Below are 14,422 nucleotides of genomic sequence, written 5' to 3'. Positions count from 1 at the left end.
GTATACAGACACAGTCTATCTCTGCTGTATTTCAAGATCTTATTAACACAGAAGAAACATTCTCTTGGTTGACAGCTAAGGAGCTACCAGACTTAGTACACAAAGAGACAGCCTCAATCACTTACACAGCCTGGGCTTAGGGTAGAATAGCCTTTTTGTGATGGTGTGCTGGCGATTAGGGACCGATATGGGTCAGCATATTTTGTCTCGTTATGGGTGAGTGAGCTCAGACAGGGATATTAGAGCTATCTCTTACATATTCCATTCCATTATCCCAGGCTAGACATATCTGTCTTAGAGACACAGTAACACTTAAGATACACTTAATGCAGTGGGATGGAGAGCACATGCACCTTCAGTGGCAGCGTTTTCATTATGTCTATTTAAGTGGCTCACCATGCAAGGGCTGGTCATCATGGTGATGTAGACATGCTTTCTGTAGCGCTCTCCCAAACAGAGAGAGAGACAGTGGGATGAAAAGCCAGACTACACATGTACTGTACGCAATGATTATCTATTATATGTTTTATTATTGGTGCCTTGCTCTTTAGTAATCATTCAGATATAGTTTGCTGTAAGTTCTAATTTTGTGGGCAGGCACTGAGGTGCCACCAACCTCTCTTGTGAACCATTCTAAACTACCATTCAATTTATTGACAGTCTTTCATCTTATCTCTAAGTGATCTTTGTAACCTACTGTATATTGAATTAGGACGCTGTTGGTTTTGACCTACTGTACCTTTTTAAGCCAGGGGATAAACAACCATGATGGATCATGTTGAGAGTGAGGGGAATTGAAAGTGGGATGATAATGGGGGGGAAGCTGACTTCCTGTAAAAACAGCTGTCATGCTTTCATGGGACTTCTGATTTATTCTACACTTTGTACTTAGATGATAAAAGGGATGTGCCATGGGGTATTTACACAGGGATAACGGAATGCAGATACATGGCTTTCCCGTGGTTTATACTGTACACACCCAGATTTAAGGAGGATTTGTGCCAAAGGTCTTCTCTAATGAGTCTATCCACCCAAACCAGGCCTGAGCATGCCATGAGAGTGTGTCTCAGTGATGACGTAACATATATATCTTTTTTTAACTAGGCAAGTAAGTTAAGAACAAGTTCTTATTTACAATGATGGCCTAAAAGTATATTTCATAATACTCCCCAAATTCCCCTCTCATTTGTTAAATGGAAAATCCCATTGAAATGCACCATTATTAAATTAAGACAGCATTTCAAAAAGGCATGCTAATTTTCCACCATGAACTATGTTTGACTTTTTCAACTCTTGCTTTCATGCAGATTAATGGCCCTCTATATCTCTTGAGTCAATAGCCAGGAGAGGACAGCCAATATGTCGGGCTCCAATGTGGCCATGCAGGAAGTGAGATCTATATAGTGGAAACATCAGTACAGAGCAGGAGTGTGCTCAATTGTACTCAACTGAGGTTGGGTGGGTGGGCTGCAGGGTGAGTTGGTTTTGCTGACCTCAGTAAAAAAAAAAAAAAAAGATTTTCTGTCACATTACCCTCAAGCCCCTCATAAATAAAACATGGCATCAACGTGCTGGAAATGTTGATGCCCTTTCCTGGAATGAAAGTAACATTTAACTTGTTTTTATTGGATAAATGAAATGCCACAATCTTTGGTGTACGATACAGTGAAATGGCCAGCCTGTGACTGTGAGGGAGAGACAGAGACATCACACAAAACTGCTAAACCAGTTGTAGAAAACCATATGTTCCTTATGGATTGTAGAAGAGAAAAACAATCATCTATTCTGTGTGCCTTGTAGAAGTCTATTATTATTCAGCATCTCTCTGTGAGTGAGCGTTACAGCAGTGGGTCTCAACCTTGTGGCCCAGCCTTAGAATCCGCAGACTCAGGAGAAAAACAAAGCATTAGGTGTGGATGCTTTGTAACATAGTCTCCTGCATCTTGCATCAGTTTATGGTGTTTTCAAAATGGCAGCCAGTGCCAATGTGACAAGTCCCTGCACACCCATATTTAACGTCTTTACCTGTTTAGATAAAATGTCAGCAGCCTAAAATTGTTACTGTTAATTAAAAATGATTACCTGTGCCCTATAGAGCAATTATGTGTTTTTCCTCCGAGGCTGTTCTTTGATCACATCTGTCACACCAGTGCCCTGTATTGTATGTGAGATTACCTGTCTGGCAGACACATGAGGCAGTGAACCAGAGCTCTGCCAGTCTTCTCACTGGGTGTGTCCCCGTGGAAGAGCCAATAGACAGACAGTATACACCCTTGGGGGCAAAGAAGGGCCGTCATGGCTGGCTGTGTGGCTTAGTGATTAGATAATGTGTTTACACAGTGCAGAAACTGCAGACAAGCCTAGCACACACTGCTATTGTGTGGATAGTTGAGTGGTGTGTGGTGATGCATGGTGTTGGCCAGGAAAGGCCATGGGATTAGGACTGTTACAATGTGGCTCCAACCCATCCGGCACTACACCCTCTCCAGGGTATGTCCTATGGTGTCTATGCAATGTATTTTGTTGAGCTAGACTTTGATGAATTCAAAGATACACTTTGTGGGTTCATCAGCAAATAGCTGACGGAATCAGAGGAAGGCCCTAAAAATTGTCAGACTCCAGCTACCCTAGTCATGGACTGTTCTCTCTGCTACTGCATGGCAAGCGGTACCGGAGCGCCAAGTCTAGGTCCAAAAGGCTTCTTAACAGCTTCTACACTTAAGCCATAAGACTCCTGAACAGCTAATCAAAGGGCCCCTCTTTTACGCTGCTGCTACTCTCTGTTTATTATCTATGCATATTCACATTAACTTTACCTACATGTACATATTACCTTGACTAACCGGTGCCCCCGCACATTGACTCTGTACCGGTAGCACATGTATATAGCCTCGCTATTGTTATTTTACTGCTTCTCTTTAAGCAAAAAATTGAAGATAAAAATAAATAATTTACACTTTTTTTTAAGCATTGTTAGTTAAGGGCTTGTAAGTAAGCATTTCACTGTAAGGTCTACACCTGTTGTATTCAGCGAATGTGACAAATACAATTTGATTTGAATTATGTAAGATCACTATTTACTACAGACTACCAAGGCCCTTCTCTGTATCCTTAGTGTACCCAGAGCCTGTTGTCAAAACCTGCCTTTTAATGGTTTCTTAGTGCTGGGATGCATGGAAAAGGGAGTTTCATTATACTAGGATTTAGAATACATATATCAGCGTCCCTGATTTTTCTTAATGATGATCCCCTGGCATTGCTTATAGGAAAATACCACTCACAAAGTATATTTTGGTATTTGTTTCATTAATCCACTGTTGATACAGTCCCAAAATGGTTTGCATGTCCGCAATCATGTTTTCAAGATATAGCACTTTCAAAATACAGAAAGTGTTGCAGTGTGAATCGTTTTGCAAAACTCATTATACTGTGACACTATCTGTATTTTGAAAGTTAAATTCCTTTAAGCCCAGTGTGTTTGATCTGGTTTCAAGTAGAGGTCAACCAATTAATCGGAATGGACGATTAATTAGGGCCGATTTCAAGTTCTCATAACAATCGGTAATCTGCATTTTTGGACACCCATTATGGCCTATTACATTGCACTCCACGAGGAGACTGCGTGGCAGGCTGACTACCTGTTACGTGAGGGCAGCAAGGAGCCAAAGTAAGTTGCTAGCTAGCATTAAACTTATCTTTATAAAAAACAATTAATCTTAACATAATCACTAGTTATCTACACAGGTTGATGATATTACTAGTTTATCTAGCTTGTCCTGCGTTGCATATAATCGATGCGGTGCATGTTAATTTATCATCGAATCACAGCCTACTTCGCCAAACGGATGATGCTTTAACAAGCGCATTCGCTAAAAAAGCACTGTCGTTGCACCAATGTACCTAACCATAAACATCAATGCCTTTCTTGCCTGCTAACATGAATTTCTTTTAACTAGGGAAATTGTGTCACTTCTCTTGCGTTCAGTGCAAGCAGAGTCAGGGTATATACAGCAGTTTGGGCCGCCTGGCTCGTTGCAAACTGTGTGAAGACCATTTCTTCCTAACAAAGACCGTAATTAATTTGCCAGAATTGTACATAATTATGACATAACATTGAAGGTTGTGCAATGTAACAGTATTTCACTGAAAGAATAAATGTTTTGTTTTTGAAATTATAGTTACCGGATTTGACCATATTAATGACCTAAGGCTCGTATTTCTGTGTGTTATTATATTATAATTAAGTCTATGATTTGATATTTGATAGAGCAGTCTGACTGAGCGGTGGTAGGCAGCAGCAGGCTTATAAGCATTCATTCAAACTGCACTTTCCTGCATTTGCCAGCAGCTCTTCGCTGTGCTTCAAGCATTGTGCTGTTTATGCCTTCTAGCCTGTCAACTCCCGAGATTAGACTGGCAATACTATAGTGCCAATAAGAACATCCAATAGTAAAAAGGTATATGAAATACTATTGGTATAGATAGAAATAGTCCTATAATAACTACAACTTAAAACTTTTTACCTGGGAATATTGAAGACTCATGTTAAAAGGAACCACCAGCTTTCATATGTTCTCATGTTCTGAGCAAGGAACTTAAACATTAGCTTTCTTACATGGCACATATTGCACTTTTACTTTCTTCTCCAACACTTTGTTTTTGCATTATTTAAACCAAATTGAACATGTTTCATTATTTATTTGAGACTAAATAGATTTTATAGTTAAAATAAAAGTGTTCATTCAGTGTTGTTGTAAGTCATTATTACAAATATATATTTATATAAAAATCGTCCAATTTAATCGGTATCGGCTTTTTTTGGTCCTCCAATAATCAGTATTGGTATCGGCGTTGAAAAATCATAGTCGGTCGACCTCTAGTTTCAAGCCGGTAACTACATGCAACTGACTCCTCAGATACAAGTAACGAGCTACAGTTGCTGCCCGTCCCCATTTTAAGGAGCAATAATACCCTGCGTGTAAAGACAATACATTCATCAAACTCACAGCTTATGTTTTCCTATATGTACATCCTCCTCCCCTCTATGTTAAACCTATCTAATCCAGTCCCCTCTATAGTCGCATAAATAAGCACTATACTGTCTGTGCCTTTTACAGCTACACAGGCACGAACGAACACGCATGCACACACACCCACAACTTTAGCCTGGGGCTTAAGACGGGCATGATGGGGACACACACACACACATAGCATGCTGCTCTACAGTTTTTAGCATCTTAGAAATACAGAAAAGGTGTACATTTTTGTGGACATAAGGTTATTCTAGAGTCATGTCAGGCTTCACCCTCCTAGCCGCTTGTCTTTTTCAATGTGATTGATATGTGTGTAGTGAACATTGGAGGTTCAAGCTGGTTCAGCGTGATCTATTTGAAGTGTAGTATTTATGGCTGTGGTCTTCCTCCCCAGTAAGGGTCGGCAGCAGAGGAATCTGCTGAGTCATATAATACTCACAGCGCCACTCAGAACTCAACCACTTCTCACTCGACAGTATTGAACCATGTACATATCTAACCCAGTTTTCCAATGAGGATCAATATTCATTCACGATATACAATACTGCACCAAATCACCATCAGTATTGATCTGATCGTTTTTTCAGTTATTTTATTGCAATATGTATTATTGTGTTATTTTGTATCTGAGCTGATGCTCTCTATAATTCTGGAGTAGTTTATGGACTGGAAATGTCAGGTTGTATAAAACATAGTTAAGAAGAAATCAATACAGTGGGTGCTCCTCTCTTTTATCACAATACTTATGTTAGTTTCTCATTCAGAATAATACATTCTGTTACTCCCAGCAGGCCAATGAAATGGTGCCCTGGGGACAAATACCATCACATAGCAACCCTCATGTTTTTAGTTTTGGCTGTGACTGTGGCCAGTCTGAGAGAGGAGTGCTATATTTAAGACTGAGTGTGGAACAGGTCACCAGCATTTATTGAATGACGACCCCACCAGCTGTTTATAGGCTAAAGTGTACACTACATGGTGGCATAAGGCATGATGGTACAGTAGTTCTGTGTATCAGATGTATGCAGCCAGTGGCATGGTCTCCCTGGACACGAGAAGGCTACAAGGAGAAGGGTGATGGGAGGGGAGGAGGGGGATGGAGTCGAGCAGGGAGCAGGGAATGAGATCAGGGCAAATCGAATGAGGTCTGACCTTGAGGGGTTATTGGCTATTCAGCACAAGCAGACCCCCACCCTCCACCCAGCCTGCAGCCTCTAGGGGGAGACTCTGCCGACCGAACAACCGGCCATATGCCTGCTGCTCTACCCACACCACCACTGCTCATTAGTACCCTACTCTGTGAAAATGATAGATCACAGGGCCAGCCCGATGACATACAATCAATGACCCCCTCAGATATATCTTCATCTCCCAACAGACAGCCTCTGACTCAAACAACCAACTCACCTTTTTTCAGGATTTTCCATCTTAACCCCTGTGTCAAACCCCTCTGCACCCCACCTTCTGCCCTCCCTGCGAGCGCCCCGCCCGCTCCTTTTGTTGAGATGAATCTATGCAGGAGGTAAGTTATGGCTGAAGCCCCCTCAATGCGATAGATATAATTGCATGGAGAGGATGTGGGATGCTGTCACAGAGCGGGAGATATACTGTACAGAGACATGGATGGAGCTCCATAGGATTAATCACATACAGTATGTGTGTTCTGGCCTTGGTGGCTGGTGTGATTTATCCGTGTTGTCACCAGGTTCATCCTGGTCCTGTCTGTGTCAGGGAGGATGATGAAAGGCCTATTATTCCTTGATGATACAGACATATTGATCCTTCAACACTAACACCTCTCATATGGGCAGTATTGATGATAATTATGGTGATCTATTGCTAACAGTGGTCAATAATGACAAATTATGAAACAATGCGCAGTTATCAGATTTTTCTATATATAGAAAAATCATTTTGTGTTGATTTGATATTGTAATTGATTCTGTAGTTTCTACCATTGTCCCCCAACCATTCCAACACCATGTCATTTGAGAAGCCTGAGGAAAGGACAACCAGCCAATGTCCCTGCATCAGCAAAAAATGTACTATGTTTTACATGACATTCATGAATGAGACACATGGAATGCACTGTAATCCCAGAACTGTATGTACATGAAAATAGAGTCCTTGTCGATGTGGAAGACTTATTTATCAGAGTGAATGGTTAACCACATAATTGTGGTTTACATGGTGTAGTGTGACTTAGAGGTGATTCACTGAGAACAGATGCCTGTGTACTGTTCTCAGTGATGATGAGAGGCCCGAGCTTTACTGGAAAAAGGATGACCAGTAACTTGGATCTGGCCTTATAAAGATGTTACTTGGGGAATGAATGAGTTGGCAAAGAGCACCTTATCCCTTGGGCATTTTTCCTTCATCAATGCAGAGCAGCCATCATAGATCTGACCATGTAACTTTGTTACTCCAATACCTGAAAATTGAAAATGTCTCGACTTAACGACAACAACTTCTATGCACCCTAAAAATGTAATTTTTAAATAATAAAAAACCCACTAAAAACAAGAATATATCATCAGATGGAGAAACCGTGCTTGCTGGGTAATGGTTATGATTCCATGTGTCCTCAGGCAGAGTGATGAATAAAGGTTTAGACAGCTCGCGTGCAAATGAAGCTGCCTAGGCACACCACACTGGGCGGGAGTGTACGTTGGCAGGTCTTGTCTTGCTGGAATTCTATTGTTCTGTACAGAAAAATGATACGAGAACCTCAGACTCGGTCTGCACTGACCTGCATTATTTTAGGCATGTTTAGAACCATTCTACAGTGTCAGACATTTTTGGGGGGGATTTTTTTCTGATTGGTTATTCAAATGAAATAGTTTATGTAGCCTTTACATTGTTATACATCAGATGTGAGTAGGAATACATATTCATAAATCATGTCTGTAGATATCAACGTATGAGTCCAGACTGTCCTCTGGTTGTGTTACAGCAGCCTGACTGGAGAACAGGCATCTGGTCTTACACAGACAGATGTCTATGGGATGACAGTCAGGCTAATAGTCTCCTGCTGTCTTTGTCCTTGTAAGGAGACTCCAGGTCGTTTCACAGACTCCAGCTGAAGGCAAAACTCATCCAACAGTCCTTTTGGAGCGGGGTTATGGCAGAAGACAGAATACCTCTCCCATGTTGTAGTGTCTGTCCTCTCTGTTTGGAAGAGTTATGGTAGAATGTTTATTTGGATGCCTTAGTTTCCACTCAGTACAGATCTAATGACTACTGTGATTCAGGGAATCTTTCCATAACCTGGAAGTGATGGAGCAACTCTGCCACAGGACCATTTCCTCTGTTGCTTGGCAGAGATGGAATGAATCTGAATGTAGAACACAGATTTATGTTGGAGACTCCAATTTCCCACACAGTGTGAAGGAAATGACATAGTGCCCGTCCGGGAAGTGGCACACCACTGTACCTAAATTGTAAGTGACGCAGAGCACATGCAGATGCTGTGACAGACTGTTTTCCTCTGTCTGCCGTGGGAGGATGTGATGCAGTTGTGAACTCCAATGACCTTTGGAGTCCTACCGTGGCAGGCAGGGTGTTTGGACACAGTAAAGTAGCAGTGCCAGCGTTTTAAGAACAACACTTCAATCACAGTGTGAGCTGGAGACCACCCAGCTAGGGATACTTCTCTCAAGCTAATTAGACCGTGTCGACAACATTCAGTGGCTCCTGAAAAGCAACAGATCTAGGTTTGTTAGATAGAAGTAGGCCTACGCTCTAGTGACATATTTTGTTTATGCTACATTCAACGGTGAATTAGAGAAATTGCTTTTAGAGCAAAAGATGAGATCTGAAAGATGTCTTCAACTCGGTGGTAGAATGATTGTTACTTGAGTATGTTTGTCTCTGGTCCTGTTGCTATGTTGAGGGCATGGCCCGAAAAAAATGTGCCAGCATTTCTGTGGTGTTTTGTTCACATCCCCCACCCCCATTGGTTAGATAGCCCATAAAGTGGTTTAGAGTCACACTGGGGTCTCTATTTTCGGCTGCCGTTAAGGCAGCACAAGTGTCAAACGCACGTTCATTGGCAATTTCAACCTGTTATGCCCCATTTTAAATCGTGACATATTTCATTACGCTGGACGTCAACTTCATGCAATCACGTTCCGCTACTGGATGGAGAGCATAGGACAGTTTCACAAGACAAGATGGAGGAGAGCCTAGTCTCTCGTCAGAAATCGCATTTATTTTTGGGAGATTGAAAATGTGAGCTTTTCATTCAAGACAGGGGAAACGTTTCAGTTGATAATAAAACATGTTTCATTTAGTTACTTTTTCCTGAACTTGTTTATAACTTTCTAGCAAGTCAAGCTATCTGGCAAAATGTGTAGAATTGCAGGAAATTAGCTGTAAAACTGCAACAAAAATGTAATTTAGGGGCCCCCAAGAGCAAGCCCTTGTCTTTAACTTCATGTGTGGACCCTCGAGCCACTGCGGCCCCTCGTGATTAGTTCAGATTTGTTGTGGCCCCCACCCCCATCAAAGTGGCCCATCCCTGGTTTATACAAATATTAACTCTGAAGGTTTTCTTCAGTAACAATATTCCTTTTCTGGCTGTTTAAATATTTTCAATGACTTGTTCCAATGATATTAATCTTTTTAGAGGTCACATACGTTGACATTACTTTCCAGGTTCTTGCCCAAGCTGTAGGATGTGCTTAGTTCTTCCCCTTGTGTGATGTGGATGGAAGGAATGTTTATTCCGTTGATGTTAGCCACTGAATTCCATGGAATGATGAGGCTCTGGTAGATGCCTTTTTAAAGACATGTGCCGGGTACTTTGTCGACTAAGAAAGTATTTTTTTAAACCTCCCGCTTTGGGCTGGACTTGTCTATGTGTAGTTCATACAGTGTATTCAGACCCCTTCACTTTTTCCACATTTTGTTACATTACAGCCTTATTTTAAAATGGATTAAATTACTTTCCTCCTCATCTATCAATCTATACACAATACCCCATAATAACAAAGCGAAAACAGGTTTTTAGATGTTTTTGCAAATTTAGTCAAAATAAAAAACCATAATACCTTATTTACATAAGTATTCAGACACTTTGCTATGAGACTGGAAATTGAGCTCAGGTGCATCCTGTTAACATTGATCATCCTTGAGATGTTTACAACTTGGAGTCCATCTGTGGTAAATTCAATTGATTGGATATGATTTCCAGAGTTGCGCAGCGGTCTAAGGCATTGCATCTCAGTGCAAGGGGAGTCACGACAGACTCTGGTTCGATTCCAGGCTGTATCACATCCGGCCGTGATTGGGAGTCCCATAGGGTGACGAACAATTGGCCCAGCGTCATCCGGTTTTGGGTTTGGCCGGGGTAGGCCGTCATTGTAAATAGGAATTTGTTCTTAACTGACTTGCCTAGTTAAATAAATAAAAAAATCTATTTGGAAAGTCACACACCTGTCTATATAAGGTCCCATAGTTGACAGAGCATGTCAGAGCAAAACCCAAGCATGAGGTTGAAGGAATTGTCCATAGAGCTCCAAGACAGGATTGTGTCGAGGCACAGATCTTGGGAAGGGTAACAAAAAATGTTTGCAGCATTGAAGTTCCCCAAGAACACAGTGGCCTCCATCATTCTTAAATGGAAGAAGTTTGGAACCACCAAGACTCTTCCTAGAGCTGGCTGCCTGGCCAAACTGAGTAATCGGGGGAGAAGGGCCTTGGTCAGGGAGGTGACCAAGAACCCGATGGTTACTCTGACAGAGCTCCAGAGTTCTTCTGTGGAGATGGGAGAACCTTCCAGAAGGACAACCATCTCTGCAGCACTCCACCAATCAGACCTTTATGGTAGTGGACAGACAGAAGCCACTCAGTAAAAGGCACATGACACCCCACTTTGAGTTTGCCAGATGGCACCTAAAGGACTCTCAGACCATGAGAAACAAGATTCTCTTGGCCTGAATGCCAAGCGTCACGTCTGGAGGGGATGTTTTTCAGTGACAAGGACTGGAAGACTAGTCAGGATCGAGGGAACGATGAACGGAGCAAAGTACAGAGAGATCCTTGATGAAAACCTGCTCCAGAGCGCTCAGGACATCAGACTGGAGGGAGAGGTTCACCTTCCAACAGGACAATGACCCTAAGCACACAGCTTAGACAACGCAGGAGTGGCTTCGGGACAAGTCTCTGAATATCCTTGAGTGGCCCAGCCAGAGCCCGAACTTGAACCCGATCGAACATCTCTGAAGAGACCTGAAAATAGCTGTGCAGCGACGCTCCCCATCCAACCTGACAGAGCTTTAGAAGATCTGCAGAGAAGAATGGGAGAAACTCCCCAAATATAGCTGTGCCAAGCTTGTAGCATCATACCCAAGAAGACTTGAGGCTGTAATTGCTGCCAAAGGTGCTTCAACAAAGTACCTAGTAAAGGGTCTGAATATTTATGTAAATGTATTCTTTATTTTTTATTTTTTATACATTTCAAAAAACCTGTTTTTGCTTTGTCATTTTGGGGCATTGTGTGTAGATTGATGAAGGGAAAAAAACTACTTTAATCCATTTTACAAAAAGGCTGTAATGTAACAAAATGTGGAAAAAGTCAAGGCGTCTGAATACTTTCCAAATGCATTGCATATGCATAATCTATGGGTAGAATTATTGATTTAACCTCAATTAGCCTCAATCTCTAGTATGAAAGCAACCATTTTCTTGAAGTTGTGCTGCGCTATTTTCCCTACAGTTCTAGCCAATGAGCTTCAGCCCCTTGCATTTGAGTGAGTGAGACGTGGTACACATAAACTGCATGACCAAAAGTATGTAGACACCTGCTCATCAAACATCTCATTCCAAAATCATGGGCATTAATATGGAGTTGGTCCCCCCTTTGCTGCTATAACAGCCTCCACACTTCTGGGAAGGTTTTTCACTAGATGTCGGACCATTGCTGCAGGGACTTGCTTCCATTCAGCCATGAGCGTTAGTGAGGTCGGGCACTGATGTTGGGCGATTAGGCCTGGCTCGCAGTCGGCGTTCTAATTCATCCCAAAGGTGTTCGGTGGGATTGAGGTCAGGGCTCTGTGCAGGCCTGTCAAGTTCTTCCACACTGATATCAACAAACTATTTAATGTCTTGCTGAAATAGGAAAGGACCTTCCCCAAACTGTTGCCACAAAGTTGGAAGCACAGAATTGTCAAGAATGTAATTTGATGCTATAGCATTAAGATTTATCTTCAATGGAACTAAGGGGCCTATCCCAAACCATTAAACAGCCCCAGACCATTATTCCTCCTCCACCAAACTTTACAGTTGGCACTATGCATTCGGGAAGGTAGAGTTCTCCTGGCATCAGCGAAACCCATATTCATCCATCGGACTTCCAGATGGTGAAGTGTGATTCATCACTCCAGAGAACATGTTTCCACTGCTCCAGAGTCCAATGGTGGCGAGCTTTACACCACTCCAGCCGTCCCTTGGCATTGCACATGGTGATCTTAGGCTTGTGTGTTGCAGTTCTTGTGCTGATGTTGCTTCCAGGGGCAGTTTGGAACTCTGTAGTGAGTGTTGCAGCCGAGGACAGACAGTCCCGTTCTGTGAGCTTGTGTGCCCTACCACTTTGCGGCTGAGCCGTTGTTGCTCCAAGACGTTTCCACGTACAGTTGACCGGGGCAGCTCTCGCAGGGCAGACATTTGTCAAACTGGCTTGTTGGAAAGGTGGTATCCTATGACGGTACAATGTTGAAAGTCACTGAGCTCTACTGCCAATGTTTGTCTATGGAGATTGCATGGCTGTGTGCTGGATTTAATACACCTATCAGCAACGGGTGTTGCGGAAATGGTTGGATCCATTAATTTAAAGGGCTGTCCACATACTTTTGTATATATAGTGTATGTCTTTACTATCTGTGACTCTCTTCACACTAATAGAACTAAAATATACTTCAAAGGTCTATAAGGTGTGTGTATATATTACAATACTCATGTATAAGCATAGTCATGTAAATGCAGGTAACTGACCATCTGTGTGTTCTGTGTTGTAGATGGGAAGAGGAGCTGAACAGACGAGAGCATATGGAGTCCATGGTGGAATCAATGCAGGAGGTTAGTAGACATTAACCATCAATTCACTTTCACCATTACATCAATTTACCCTCACCATTACAACAATTCACCACCATTACATCAACTTACCATTAACCTGTTGAGGACAGACGTTCCGCTAGCGGAACCCCTAGCCAACAGCCAATGTCATCACACGGCGCGAAATACAAAACCAACTAAAATACCACAATTAAATTTTCTCAAACAATCAACTATTTTACACCATTTTAAAGATAAGACTCTCGTTAATCTAACCAAATTGTCCGATTTCATAAAGGCTTTACAACGAAAGCAAAACATTAGATTATGTTAGGAGAGTACATAGACACAAATAATCACACAGCCATTTTCCAAGCAAGCATATATGTCACATAAACCCAAACCACAGCTAAATGCAGCACTAACCTTTGATGATCTTCATCAGATGACACTCCTAGGACATTATGTTATACAATACATGCATGTTTTGTTCAATCAAGTTCATATTTATATCAAAAACCAGCTTTTTACATTAGCATGTGATGTTCAGAACTAGCATACCCACCGAAAACTTCCGGTGAATTTACTAAATTACTCATGATAAACGTTCACAAAATACATAACAATTATTTTAAGAATTATAGATACAGAACTCCTTTATGCAATCGCGGTGTCAGATTTTAAAATAGCTTTTCGGGCAAAGCACATTTTGCAATATTCTGAGTACATAGCTCGGCCATCACGGCTAGCTATTTTGACAGCCACCAAGTTTGGGGCTCACTAAACTCAGAATTACTATTAGAAAAATTGGATTACCTTTGCTGTTCTTCGTCAGAATGCACTCCCAGGATTTCTACTTCAACAACAAATGTTGTTTTGGTTCCAAATAATCCATAGTTATATTCAAATAGCTCCGTTTTGTTTGTGCGTTCAGGTCACTATCTGAAGGGTGACGCGCGAGCGCATTTCATGACAAAACATTTCAAAATATTCCATTACTGTACTTCGAAGCATGTCAAACGCTGTTTAAAATCAATTTTTATGCTATTTTTCTCATAAAATAGCGATAATATTCCAACCGGGCAACGTTGTATTCATTCAAAGGCTGAAAGAATAAAATGGAGTAGTCTCGTGAACGCGCATCTCAGTCTCACTGTCCCCAGGCTGACCACTTACAAATTCTGCTGCTGTTCTTTGCCCAGAGACAGCAGACACCCCATTCCACTTTCTGGCGGCTTTAGAGAGCCAATGGAAGCCTTAGAAAATGTCACGTTACAGCACAGATGCTGTATTTTCGATAGAGATGCAACAGAAGGACAACAAATTGTCAGACA

The 14,422-nt window shown here is 41.8% G+C and overlaps 1 protein-coding gene across 4 annotated transcripts in view; it reads left to right on the top strand.

Moving 5' to 3' along the window:
- Positions 1 to 14,422, top strand: part of LOC115207734 (intermediate filament family orphan 2) — a 41,573-nt gene that overhangs the window by 15,429 nt on the left and 11,722 nt on the right. For all 4 annotated transcript variants that reach the window (XM_029775170.1, XM_029775174.1, XM_029775173.1 and 1 more), the window contains exon 2: positions 13,049 to 13,109. In XM_029775170.1, the coding sequence (XP_029631030.1) occupies positions 13,049 to 13,109 (61 nt within the window). The remainder of the gene's footprint in view (positions 1 to 13,048; positions 13,110 to 14,422) is intronic.

This window comes from Salmo trutta, chromosome 14, assembly GCF_901001165.1.
Source record: "Salmo trutta chromosome 14, fSalTru1.1, whole genome shotgun sequence".
NCBI classification, from domain to species: Eukaryota; Metazoa; Chordata; class Actinopteri; order Salmoniformes; family Salmonidae; genus Salmo; species Salmo trutta.
The sequence above is the reverse complement of the archived record's forward strand: the minus strand, read 5'-3'. Positions and strand labels throughout refer to the sequence as shown.